General features: G+C 39.0%; 1 protein-coding gene across 1 annotated transcript in view; it reads left to right on the top strand.

Moving 5' to 3' along the window:
* The window catches only part of FGD6 (FYVE, RhoGEF and PH domain containing 6), a 93,149-nt gene that overhangs the window by 68,338 nt on the left and 11,155 nt on the right, over positions 1 to 13,656 (top strand). Inside the window, exons 8-12 of the mRNA XM_018563408.1 lie at positions 1,975 to 2,062; positions 7,994 to 8,044; positions 8,530 to 8,588; positions 11,196 to 11,267; positions 11,500 to 11,568. Of these exons, the coding sequence (XP_018418910.1) occupies positions 1,975 to 2,062; positions 7,994 to 8,044; positions 8,530 to 8,588; positions 11,196 to 11,267; positions 11,500 to 11,568 (339 nt within the window). The remainder of the gene's footprint in view (positions 1 to 1,974; positions 2,063 to 7,993; positions 8,045 to 8,529; positions 8,589 to 11,195; positions 11,268 to 11,499; positions 11,569 to 13,656) is intronic.

Here is a 13,656-nt window from a genome sequence, read left to right as displayed (position 1 = left end):
ATTTTTTTTTTAGTAGAGTGGGGGAGGCTAGAACTATCATTGGCATCTTATTTCTGTCTGTTTCCATGTTGCAGATTTTCAGGTTTTGGCTGGACCTACTCTTTTAAGCTCACCACAGATGTTAGGATCTAATTGACCAATCTCCTTTTGACCAATCTCCTTTTAGACCTACCAACATCTATGTAGTACAAGGACCTATCTGATTAGATGCAAATTGAATGCATGGTTTAGGCAGACTGTCATTTTGCATAGTTTTGGTAAATGTAAAAGAGATTGTACAAAGATTGTAGTGGATGGTGAGCTTTGGATCTGTTTGTCCTACTGTCTTCTATTAACTACACTGTTGAATTTTAGATATGGGCACCTATAAGCACCTTTTATTGTTTTTCTCCAATTGCAACAGTCCTGGTTGGTTTTTATTACAGTAACCCTATAGTGAGAGACACCTCATTTTCTGAAAATGCTCGTGGCTTTAGGAATTTGAGTCAGTACCCAGAACAGGCATGCAGATTAGGAGTTCTTTCTAATCTAATTGCTTCTTCGGGTCAAGGGTACCTAGGCTCCGGGGTACCTAGGCAAGTAAAATTCATAGGAAGTAAGAAATGGCAGCCTCCATAAATCTCTCAGTACAAGATTCACAGTACAGGTGTATGTCAAGGCAAAATAAAAATAAAAAAGTTTGATAGTTCCCTGGAATTCATGTATGTTTCCCCCTGTTTTATCCCAACCCTTTTTTGGCCATAGTTCTCTTTAGGGTCACATTTACTATGTCCTTCTGTGACCCAAAACTCAGCATGTAGTGGTCTATTGCCTGCTATATGCTGACCGCACAGAGTCGCGGTGCGGCTGGGAAAGATCCCGACAATATTGTCAGGATCCACCGCGCCATCTGATTGACAGCTGGCTCTGCCTCTCTAGAGGCACACAGTCAGAGCTGGAGGAACGGAGAGGGGAGGGGGGAATCCCTGGGGAAGCGGTGACTGACGGTCACCCTTCTCTGCAGGTAGAGGATACGGAACTGAGCCATCAGCAGTTTGTGATCACTCAATTCTCGATCTATAGAGCTGATGTGTGACAGCTTCTTTATCGCACGTCGGCTCTAATTATGGGGATAGGTGTATTTCACTCTCCCCATAATTCTCCTTTAAACAAGCTGCAAGTATAGAAGAATAACTGTTTAAGTGCCAGAAATATAGCCTACTCCTAACTTTGTCATGACAACTTAGGGATTCATTTATAAAAGTTCTGTTCTGCATATAGCCAGGATGTTCACACAACGCTAGCGCCCCTAGATGGTGCTGAGGAGTATAATCGTTATCTATATTCATCAGTGCCATCAAGGAGTGCTAGTGTTGTGCAAACGACATCCACCCAGCATTTATAACTTTTATAAATGAACTCCAAAGTGTATTTTCAGCTTGGAATTCCAAAGCATGTGTTGTCAGCACTGCCTATTTTAATTCTGGTGCATTACAAAGAACACAGACCTCTCCTTATCCTACCCCCTCCTGATCAGCGCAGGAAGTTATCAGCTCACAAGATTTCTGGAAGACCAACAGGTATTTATTGCAATTTTTGAACAGATAAAACAAAAACCTTTCAAATGCATATATTGCAGACCAAAAGGTAGCGAACAAGAGAAATGCATTGTTAGCGCTTACATAAACTTTAACCCTTTTGCAGTCACTGATGTAACTATTATGTGAGCTGCAGCGCTGGCATGTTTAAATTTTTACTGCTGGCTTTTTTAGCAGAAGTGATTTTCTGCCTGATCATTTCTACAGTGTTTGTAACTCCTTTCTACTTTTGCTTTGCTGAATACTAGATGTACAAAGTACCTATAACGTTTTGCTGTGAAATACAAATACAAAAGCGGTATATCAATACAGAAGGAGTGATAACCCATCAGTGCACACTCGAACAGTAATGGAATACAAAGCTGTTTAAACACTGACCTTTTTTCTCCCTTTACAGATGAACCCTCGTTGTGCTAACTTAGCTCTGAGGCACTATTTACTGAAACCAGTGCAAAGAATTCCTCAGTACAGACTACTTTTAACAGGTACATAAAGCAGTTTGTTAGCGTGCAGAATCTTTTTTTTTTTGTATGTGGTGCTCTATGGCATTTACAGTATCCTGTATCATTTACTTCTTTGGTTTGGTAATTGTCAAATCTTGAATAAAGTTTATTGTACAATAGTGTATTGCTAGTCCTGTAATACGTTCAGCATCACATTCAATCCATTGGACCCTATAAGATGAAAATAATAGGTATTAAATATTTTAATGCACTTTCTTTAGGAAGCAGACCTTCTTTAGGATAGCTGGTGACATCTACTGATTGTGCTGTTTTGATATATATGTAGATAAAAGAAATCCATAACAAATCCATTTCAAAATCAAGGGCTTATCAGTCTTCCTTTTTTGAAACCGGAAGTAGCAATACATTTCAAACATCTAAAGCTGGCCATATAGCAGTTAAGCTTGGTTTGAAAAAAATTGATTTTGGAATGTCTGTTTGAGTTACTATTAGTTAATAGGGTCAAATCGACAATCTTTCTGACTGTAGTGAGGAAAAAAATTGAAGCAGCAGGATAGAAAATATTTCTTTTGCGTGAATAAAATTGTAACAGTTAATGTGGCTTTCGTTTGGCAAACCCCATTCTTTCCAAAATCGAATGTTAAAATCAAAACGTAATCTCGAACAATATTTATCAAGTCCCTGATGCCATTATCAAACGTCAGATTTTTCAGATTTTATTAGATTTTTCGTATGAACCTTCGTCCGAGAAGCTACCAGTGTATGTCCAGCTTTAGTTGAAGTTGGTGAGAATATAGGAAAAAATAGGAGAAATCTGGTTGGAGAAGTGACACCACCATATAAAGAAGGAACCCATTTTGTCCAGAATTACGTATAATATTTTTATGATTATTTTTCAGGTTCTTTATGGGCTGTGCACCTAGTACAGGCTAGGACCTCTGCCTTTCTGCACGCTGAAATAGAACATTGCAAAGTTTAGATTAGCATATTAATCTATTATTATAGGTATTAAGCACTGACAATTTACGCAGCGCTTCACATACTGCACATTTACATTAAGGTCCCTATACCACACACATATACTAGGGCCAATTTAGACAGAATCCAATTAACCTACCAGCATGTCTTTTGTCGAGTGTGGGAGGAAACTGAAGAACCCGGAAGAAACCCAAGCCAGCACAGGGGGAACATGCAAACTCCTTGCAGATCGTAACCTAGTGTTCTTAAGGTCCCGTGCTTGAAGGCACGACAAAGCAGCTCATGCAGCATTTTAAGCTGCGAGCTTCACACATTTCTTTGACCCTATGTTTTTGTGCATTGATGCGTGTTTTGCTTGCTGCATTTGAGGTGCTATTAAAAAGTAATGGTGCCACAATTGCATCACGCATTTTTCCTGTGTTGTGTTTACACATGCTCTGGCACGTATTCAAATGCGAAGCAAGTGCGAAGGGGGCCTTACATGGATAACCTTGTAGCTTTTGCAGCGGAGGTCGGAAAAAGTGCATGTGATGCACTGAAAAAGCACTTGGATAGTGATTGCTGCTTAAGCATTGTCCAGTTTAGGAGTTGTGTGTAATTAACATAGGATATGAACAAGACTTTTTTTCCCCCCTTCTGTCCCTTTAGTGACACCACTGGTGTATGTTTATTAGTGTCTGTGAAATTGGAGATTAGTTTATTTGGCCTCCCTTTGAATTATTCTAGCCAAAACTCGACATCAAAGCAGAACAGTTCATTGGCTCTCAGTGGCAGAGGCCTCCCAGCTGGCTCTTAAGCATGTAGGGTGTTTGCTCAATGAGTATCCACTTTATGTGTTAACCTTTGTGCCACATCAAAGCAGGCATGTTCAGGAAAGGCATGAGCTTTGCATTAATATGAGAGCTTTGCATTTTGATGTGATGATAGATTTATTTATTCTTCTCTTGCTCTTTATATCCTGGCATTTCCTCTATAATAAGTGGCAGTCGAGGGTCTAACACTCAAAAAGCTTCAGACACTTGTAGTACTTGCAAAAACATCTTTACAATTTTTTTTGTTTTGTTTTACATGTTGAATTGTAAATTCACGCTGAAAAAAATCAAACGATTTTATTCAATTATGTATTCATTAAACAGAAAACGTTAAGTGTATTTTTACATGCAACTAAAATAAGCATTTAGAATTTAGCCTCAATTTACAAAGCTTTACATGAGTTAAAGGATAAGATGAAAGATCTTTATTTTTGGCCTTTTCTAATCTCCTTGTCCTTTTGTGCCTTGTGAATTGATACTAATTTCTTAATGATATGAGGCTTCTCTCATCCTGCACACTTACGCTGACCATAGACGAATTTACTTTTTTCAGTTAGCCTGCACTAATCAGCGTGGGTGGACAAATCCCCCCCTGCGGCTATTGTATTCAGCAGCCCTTGCTTCAGTGGCTACTGAATGCCTGGACAGTGACTGCATCTGACTGGTTGTACCCTGAACATTTTCAGACCAGACCCTTCAACAATAGTCAATTGAAACATTTACTTTTTTTCAAGGGAATGGGTGCCAATGCGGCCATCCACAGCTCGAATTTCAGCTAGTCATAAATTGGTCACAATTTAGTGTATGGCCAGCTTAAAGTGACATTAAACCCTCAGATTTTTTAACATAAAACAATACTGTAATGTGTGCCTTACTGTAATCCATGGTAGTTTCCCTTCTCTTTGCTGCACTTCCTTTTAAATCCTCATGTCTTCTCATGCTTGGGGAGAACTTCCCTTTGCAGCTCAGTGCCTCTTCCTGTAGTGCTGGCTCAGGTTACAAACCTATACACAGACACCATACATCCATTCCTGAGACAAAGCAGTCTGCTGCAAAACAGAAGTTCTGCCCAGCTTGAGAAGAGACACAGATTTAAAAGGAATAGCAGCAAAGAGAAGGGAAACAACCATGGATTACAGTAAGGCACACATTACAGTATTGTTTTATGTTAACAAATCTGAGGGTTTAATGTCACTTTAAAACTCATACTTATAAAAGGGGGATGTGAAGGGATGATTTCATCAATTGTTCAGCTGATCCCTCATTGCCCAATCAACAGGCTGGGCTGTTATTCAAACTGTGTTGCTTAACCACAGTGGAACAAAGGAAGGTCACAGACTTAACCTAGGTCTGAACCCAGTCACTAAAACCTCATGTAGTCTTTAACATGTTAAAGTAATAAAAAAAAAAAAAAGTAATGTTCATTCTTTTTAAATATGGAGCTTTATTTAAGGTAATATTTGGTGATCAAACCATGAAGGCCAATAATGTGTTACTTCCTGTTATAGGATGGCAACGCTCTGTTCCAGTGTCTCAGTTGCTCTCCCGCATTGTTGCCAGTTTCCGTGCTCTTGCTCCTTGCATGGCATGTTCTGCCATTGTCACCAGCAGGAAGCCCGCTGTGAGCAATAACATGCAACCACCACTGTAGCGAGTGCATGGGATATAGCTGGTTATGGGAAGGCTGAAAAAAGTGAAAAGAGCAGTTGTTTGCGATACAGAGCACTTTACAGAAATAAATGTTGTCCAGTTGAGATTTAAAGCTACTTTGTCAGTTTGGGGTGTTCAGTATACAAGATGGGATGACCAGGATTACAAATATCTTGGCAAACAAGATTGTTGCCATATGCTTCAATTGGGCATTTAGATCCTTGTACTAACTAACACCCACGATGGTAGGTGTATTGAAGTACAAATCCTAATAATCTGTAAAATAAAATTTTACAGACACACAAAGCCTGATATTAGAAAATAACTACTTGAAGCAACCTATCCACTTCCTAATTGTATAGTGCTATGGGCTTGTTTCCACCAGCCCGTGTGCTCATCGCACTGTCCCAGGCCCAGAACGCAAGGGATCGCATACACAAAGTCTCCTTGCGTTCTGGAGCAGGCGGGGGCATGGCAGTGCCATTCATGTCAATGGCACTGCAGATACACCCCCTGCTCGCAGTGCGATTGGCCGCACAGGGCCGCGTGGTTAAACAAGCCCTAAATCAGATTTTAAAATACTTTAAATGGGAGATGATGATTGCAGGATATAGGCAAAAGAGAAAGTTTAGGTTTTAAGTGCATTTCCAAAAATATTTTCTAGTTTTTGGAAAGAATGCGGAAGAATTAGAACTCATGTCAGGTTTTTACTGCTATTTAATGCTCCATTAGAGAGGTTTACCCTCGCTTGTCCTGCCGACAATGGTTTCAATAGACAGGAAGTGAGGGAAAAATCTACAACAGGGACACAGACGGCAATAAAACTCTTACAGAGACTCTAACCTCCCCCTATTTTATTAAAGAAAACCATTTTAACTGTTGGTGAGCACCCCCCTTCTCGCTAATGAAACATTGTCAGGAGGAGAGGAAGCCAGGGTAAATCTCTCTAACAGAGTCTTGGATATAAGTAAACACCTGACGGGTTCTAACCCTTCACAACTCTAACCAAAACCAAGAAAAACATTTTAGCTGGGCAGTTTAATTTTAAGGTCAGTTTGTGTATCTTTAAATTTTTGAAAAGTGGAATCATGCCAATGCTTTTAAGTATTCTTAATAATTACTTTTTAAAAAAAGTACTGAATATGTCAGCAGAGAGTTATTTATAGTCAAGGCCGTGACTCTACTCCAGTTTGGTTCTGCTTTGATCTTCTGTTTGTTTGATTTAGGTCTGTTTATATAAATAACATAGTGTTATTTTTCATTCAGTTTATAAATTGAGAGGGAAGGACTTTTACTCCGTGGCAGACCACAGTCATTAATTTAATGCCAAGTCGGCTATCTTTCTGCTGTGCAAGGAAATGCTGAATGAGATCTGGGGACCTTGTAGTGTTGAGCCAGCAAACTGTGCCTTGCTAGCATTGCCCTCTAGTGGTCACAAAGTAAATTGGTGCTGTTTTTGGAACATTGATTTGCATGGTGATTGAGGGCATGTAGGTGTACTGTCAACACAAACAAAACTAATTGAAATGAAATCATGAATTTAACAATAAATGAAATAGATTATTGAAACCCTTACCCTGAGAAATGAACAGTCGGTGCAAATAAAAGGATCATGTACAATACTTTACTGTGTTGAAACAATGTGTAATACTAGTATAGGCAATAATCTAATATTTTGGGATTTGTTAAGTATTGTATGTGAAAAATGTTGGTTAACTCTTAGTTTGTTAAAAATTCTTAGAGGGGAATGTATCAAATTTGAAGAGAGAAGCTGAATGGTTACTATGGGTAACTGCTCCAGATTCTGTCTGCTGCAGTATTGATGATTTTCCCCCCATAGTGTTTTTAAACCACCTCTAAATCCCTTACTATCCTAAATTGGTACCCATTTGTTTAATCACACCAAACACTAGGTTTTAAATCTTTTACATCCCTGTTAATGTAAATAGCGAACAAGTAATATCCATATAAAAAATATACAGTTGCTAAAAGAACTTTCAATAAGTGCTGGTATATTGTGATTTACATAATGTTCTCACATATAAATAAATCTGCTTTCTACCCAGAACTATCTACAAAATTGTAACATTTTCATTCATGAAATGTTTATTTTATCTCAAGGTCCATCGTGTATACTTCATCTGGACAGGGGCAAAGATTATGCCAAAGAAACAAAGTATGCCTGATAGATCACATCTACCAGCACCTATTGGATGTTTTTTTTAGCAATTGTTTATTTCATACCTGGATCCTTAATTTATTGGTTTTACAATAAAAGGATTGTGAAAATATTTTAAACCTACTGTGAGATAAAATGAATGGGTACTGATAAAGTCCAAATTAGGAGTAATTAGGGATGTAGAGTTAATTTGTATATAGGTATGTAGGTACCTGGAGTTACCCCATGCTCCCTGTATAGCTCTCCCCTTTATTCAATATAGTGTTTTTAGACTGCCATTGTTCATTTTAGGACCCAGTCACTGATTTTTTACCCCCTATTTTTCAACTACAGATTACCTGAAGAATCTTTCAGAAGAATCATCAGACTACAGTGACACACAAGGTAAAATTACCTTATTGAGTACACCTATCTCAGTGAAATCTCATCAGCATTATAACTGGGTTAGTTAGAAGACTGCTCATGTTCTCTGGCCGCACTGGGACATCAGTTCATTTATGGGCTGTGATAACAACATGAGGTTGAACAAAAGGTGTTATTTTGAAGCTTTATTGTATTATACAACAGACTTTCTGTTTGAATATAGTTAGGGGCCAAGAAACAGCTTCCAGTGATCTTATTTTTACAAATTCGTCAGAGATGTGCAAAAAAATGGATTCACAGTTTAATACAATGTAGCAGAATGAATTCCGTTTTTAATCCAGGCACACGGAAAAGACAACCATGACACTTTGTAAGATTCCTGTTTATCTGCTTGAGTATAAAAAAAAAATAACCCACATGCCATTTTTGACCTGAATATATAGATATTGTTAATGCCTTTTGGTTTCTGGTAAGGTAACCTTTTAACTTTTTTTTTTCCTGTTCAGCTGCCCTGAGTGTGGTGACTGAGGTTGCTAATCATGCCAACGACATATTGAAGCAAGGGGTAGGTGGTGCTAAAAATGTATATGATTATAATGTTGGATAAAACTGATTCATTACCTTACATTAACAAACATTTTACACATGTACAGTATATTATGACTGCAATTAAAAAACTCTTGTACAACAACACATTTCAGTTTGACTAGATGTCCTATTTGGTCTAACTGCAATTCTGACCAAGTTCAGATAGAAAAAAAAATTATTGTACAAAATTACTATTCTTACTCTGAGACTGGAAATTACAATTTCTGATGGCTATCAGTTGCTGTTCTTTTCATCATTGCATTTGATTCTATTTTACTGAATAAGTTTACTGTTTTTCCAGTATTCTGTGAATAGAATAATAGCTTCAATTTGATGCGATTTTATAAAATGTCCAGGTTTTTATTTGAATTGTGAACATCTGATGGTCAAGAGATATGGTGTGGCTATGATAAATTGATTTCTCACACAGAAAACCATGTTTGAGATTAATAATAGAGGTGCACTGAAATGAAAATTTTAAAAATGAAACCAAAAGGAAAAGAAATGTTAGACCGAAAACGAAAATGTTTTTCTTTTCTAACTTTTTTTCAAATTTTTAAAAATATATTTTATGTTTTTTATAAACTTCTTTTAAAAAAAAATTGTTTTTAGATCTTATTTATTTTTATTAAATTTTATTTTTTTTTTACTTTAGGGGCTTCGGGGAAATATTAGGGGTCTAAACAGACCCCTGATATTTCCTTTTTAAAATAGAAATAGAGATTGAGCACAGTGAGTCCTCAATCTCTTTTTCTGCAGCTCCAGTTATCAATGAACAGGAATCCCCTATACTGAGTGTTCCTGTTCATTGATAACATGAGGACAGAGTATGTTTACTATAACCACAATCCTGAATGAACAGGCGGTGAAGTAGATCACTTCCCATTCATTCATAATTGAGGATATAGTGACCATACCATGTCCTCAATTATGTACAAACACTTATCGATCGCTGAGTGTTTGCACTCGTCTCCTTCCTGACTCGCTGTCACAGGACGCTGAGCGAGCGTTGCTGGAGAAGAGCTCAGCCTCCTGTGACAGCACTGGCTGTCTCCGCCCACACACCGTCTTTGCCGGCTGAGCGGTGTGGGAGGAGAGATGCCAGCTGCTCACAGCGCTCTCCTCCAGCAGCGCTCGGCCACTGTGACCGTTTGTCTCCTCCCGGATGGGACACAGAGCAGTGCCCAGCGGGGAGGAGAGAAAGCACAGATGCACCGCTGTATCGGCCAGAAAATTGCACTTTTCGACTTTTAGCCAAAGTACCATTTTCGGCCGATATGTTTGGGAGGCCGATATATCGGTGCATCCCCAATTAATAACTAATATAAATGTTTAGGAGTGTAATGCAAAGCTATGTTTACTGAAGTCATTATGTCCTTAGTTCAAATTTGATATTATATTTCCACACTGGGAGCTCTGTGAAGGCATACTGGAAACATTTTCTGGATTAATAGTTGTAATGCTCTGGACTACAAATCCCAGAGACGTAAAGCTTATCTCAAGGATGAACCCAGCTGTAAAGCTTGGCAAAACTTTAATTTCTATTTGTTGTCTGTTCTTGCAGTAAACTTCAAGGAAACTGACCCAGTAGCATTAAAAGTACTTTACTTGGCGAAAATGCTGCGTATACACACTTGGTTACAGGAAAAGCAAACAAATACATAAACAAGACATACAGGCTGCTACAAACATTCACATGCACCCACTACACTATCTTCTAGTACATGTATGATTTCTAGGAGGGGAAACACTGAAAATGTACTTAGCTCAGGCTGCAGGCTCCACAAATTCCGCGATGAGCAGGACTTCTCAGCCTAGGAAAAATGGCTTCTCGTTGCAGTCTCTGACCGTATGTCCTGGTCTTGAAGCAAGTCCTCTCTTCTTTGTGAAGCCCCCTCGTACTGTCCCCCTCTTGTGAAGCCCTCGTCTGGTGAAGTGCTGTCCTCTCAACCTTTCAGCTACTGGCTTTTTATTGAGAGAAAACTGGCCTAAAACTTTCGAAGCGCCGCCCCTTTCACCTTTAGGAAAATGCAATACATTTCACTTTCCCACCTCTAGGTGGCAGCGTTGTACCATAAATTGCCATCAGTAGTCCAGATTTTGATTTGAATCTTGACCAGGCTAGTTGTGACTGTTTACGATCACCATCCCATTGTATGCGAATCAATACAGGACAAGCTACACCATTGTGAAAAAAACAGTTTGGTTTGTTTAGGTGGCACCTTCCATTGTATGAACCCAGTCTTCTATCAACAAACAAACAAAACCTCCGTCTCTCTTGCAAATCTATGTGTGTCTGAAAAAGTCCACTAAGATATATCGCAACACAATAGTGAAGTGGCCTTCTTGTATACAGTGACTATACTGTATGTTAAAGTTAGTGTACTTCCCATGTTAGCATTGAACAGATCACATTACATAACTAATCCTGTATTCCTAAGACTAATGTGTATTAAAGTCTGCCTCAACACTTTTACAACACTTTATTTTACAGCTAGCCGCATTCTTCTTTATTTCTGGACAGCATATGCTTGTTTTACTGTTGTTCATCTACAGTTGACATATTTTGTTTTGCTTTTTTTAGGACAACTTTCAGAAGCTGATGCAGATCCAGTATAGTTTAAATGGCCATCATGAGATTGTGCAGCCTGGAAGGGTATGTACAGATAACTTTTTATTAATTAAAAAAGGATCTAAAAACAGTTGGCATAATACAAATCATACTGCGCTATATTGCTATAATATAATTGTGATGCACTGACAGTGATGTTCTCTGTAGTAAACAAAAACCCTTGTTATGTTGTGGTTCAGCATGTGGTGTACAATTTTTGTATGTAATCTGGTCAAGCTCTCCAGACCGTGTTTCATTGTTCATTCTGCTTGCTCAGGTCTTTCTAAAAGAGGGGACTTTAATGAAGCTTTCCCGGAAGGTTATGCAGCCACGAATGTTTTTTTTGGTAAGTTGCCAAATTAGTACAAAAATGTTTGAGGACACCTCAAGTGATCATAACCCCCTATTTGTGCAGAGTCAACTGCCTACCAAGAGCAGGAAGCAGCATGTCTTGTTGTGAAGTTTTTTGTAACTCTTTCAGTACCTTTTTTAGGTAGAAAATAGCCCTCTTATAGGAAACCTGTGTAGGCTGCCATACCCTCTAAGAAAAATGGTAGTTGCTTGGCTTCACTGATGCCGGAGTCATTGACCTGAATCAAACATGCAACTTGCTGGCAATGCGTTAGATAATAATAGTAAAATATATAGTATAAATAAATAGCAAAAATACAAGCAAGCCATTGTAAAGTTTGTACAAACATATAAAATGCTGCATGTAAACATGGAGACATTGGTCATTAAAAAAAAGCGATGTATAGTTAAGGTTTGAAGGAAATCTTTTCTGAGAGAAATATGGGGCTACTAGGGATGTCCCGATACCGATGCTAGCATCGGTATCGGGCCCGATGCAGGGCATTTTGACAAGTACTTGTACTTGTCAAAATGCCCCGATACATAGTGCCGAAGCTTGCGCTATGATTTTTTTTTTTTTACTTGTGAGCAACGACGAGTTGGCACTGGTCCGGTGGGAGGAGCTCCAGGTGGGGTCCTATTCTGTCGACGCTGAGAAGTCATCGACCGCGCGAACCTCTGACGTCGCATCCGGGTACTACCAGTCTGTCAGCTTCACTTAAGGACCTTCTGCGCATGCGTTACCACTCACCGATCATTACATTCCCACACTGCGCCTGCGTCCCTTTCTCACGGCCGTTAACTTCTCCAACTATACATAGCTCCTGTCCAGTTCAACTACCATGCACTGCGCTTGCGTGCCCTTCTCGTCGAGTTTGCAAACTATACACTGCGCTTGCGCTGTCCATTTCAACTACTAAAATGCATATATAAGTTTATTTATTTATAATAGTATTTTATATATACATAGATTTTTTTTTTCTAAAGAGATTGATTTATTTAATATATAAGTTTGTTTATGTATTTTTATTTTAATAGTTGAGATGGACAGCGCAAGCGCAGTGTATAGTTCGCAAACTCGACGAGAAGGGCGTCGAGCTGTGTGTAGTTGGAGAAGTCAACGGCCGTGAGAAAGGACGCAGGCGCAGTGTGGGGATGTAAGGCAACGCATGCGCAGAAAGTCCTTATGTGTAGCTGACCTACTGGCAGTACCCGGATGCGACGTCAGAGGTTCGCAAGGTCGATGAGTTCTCATCGTCGACAGAACACCGGTGACTGTCCAGAGGACCTGAGAGCATTCACAGGCCAGCTAAATTAGGACCCCACCTGGAGCACCTCCCACAGGGCCAGCGCCGACTCGCCGCTGCTCTCCCGCACAGCGCAACCTCACCAGCGAGGCAACTAACAGTGAGTGAGGGCCTGGGGTCCCTCATAAGAACGATTTATTGTATTAGCAGGGGAAAATAGTAAATTATTGTCTGCAGTGTGTAGTCTATATGTACTGCATACAGAGTACACACTGCAGCAATAGATTTACTATTATCCCCTGCTAATATGAATGGATTAAATGTTCAATATTACACAATAGTACATAACATGTAATTGTAATACTACGGATCATTTAACCCATTCATGTTAGTCGAGGAAAATTGTAAATCTATTGCTGCAGTGTGTACTGTATATGTAGTACATGTATACAGCACACACCTCCACTACACAGCAATAGATTTACAATTCTCCCCTGCTAACATGAATAGGTTAAATCATGATCCATAGTACATAACATGTAGTTGTATTATGGATCATTTAACCCATTCATGTTAGCAGGGCAGAATTGTAACTCTTATTACTGCAGTGTACTGGAAGTGTGTACCAGGTTAAATGATCTATAGTACACACTTCCATTTCTCCCCTGCTAACATGAATAGGTTAAATGATCCTAGAGGCACATGCATGATCGGATTTGTAGTTTCACGACAGCTGTGTGAAAGCAAATACAAATGTTTTATTGTTCTAAAACAGTCTTAAATTAAAGTTCTTCATAATCATAAGGAAATTGGCCTAAAATCATTAGTCTGCATTG

The sequence above is a fragment of the Nanorana parkeri genome, unplaced genomic scaffold, assembly GCF_000935625.1.
Source record: "Nanorana parkeri isolate BGI_ZX_2015 unplaced genomic scaffold, ASM93562v1 scaffold661, whole genome shotgun sequence".
NCBI lineage: Eukaryota > Metazoa > Chordata > Amphibia > Anura > Dicroglossidae > Nanorana > Nanorana parkeri.
This window is presented reverse-complemented; position numbering and strand designations above follow the sequence as displayed.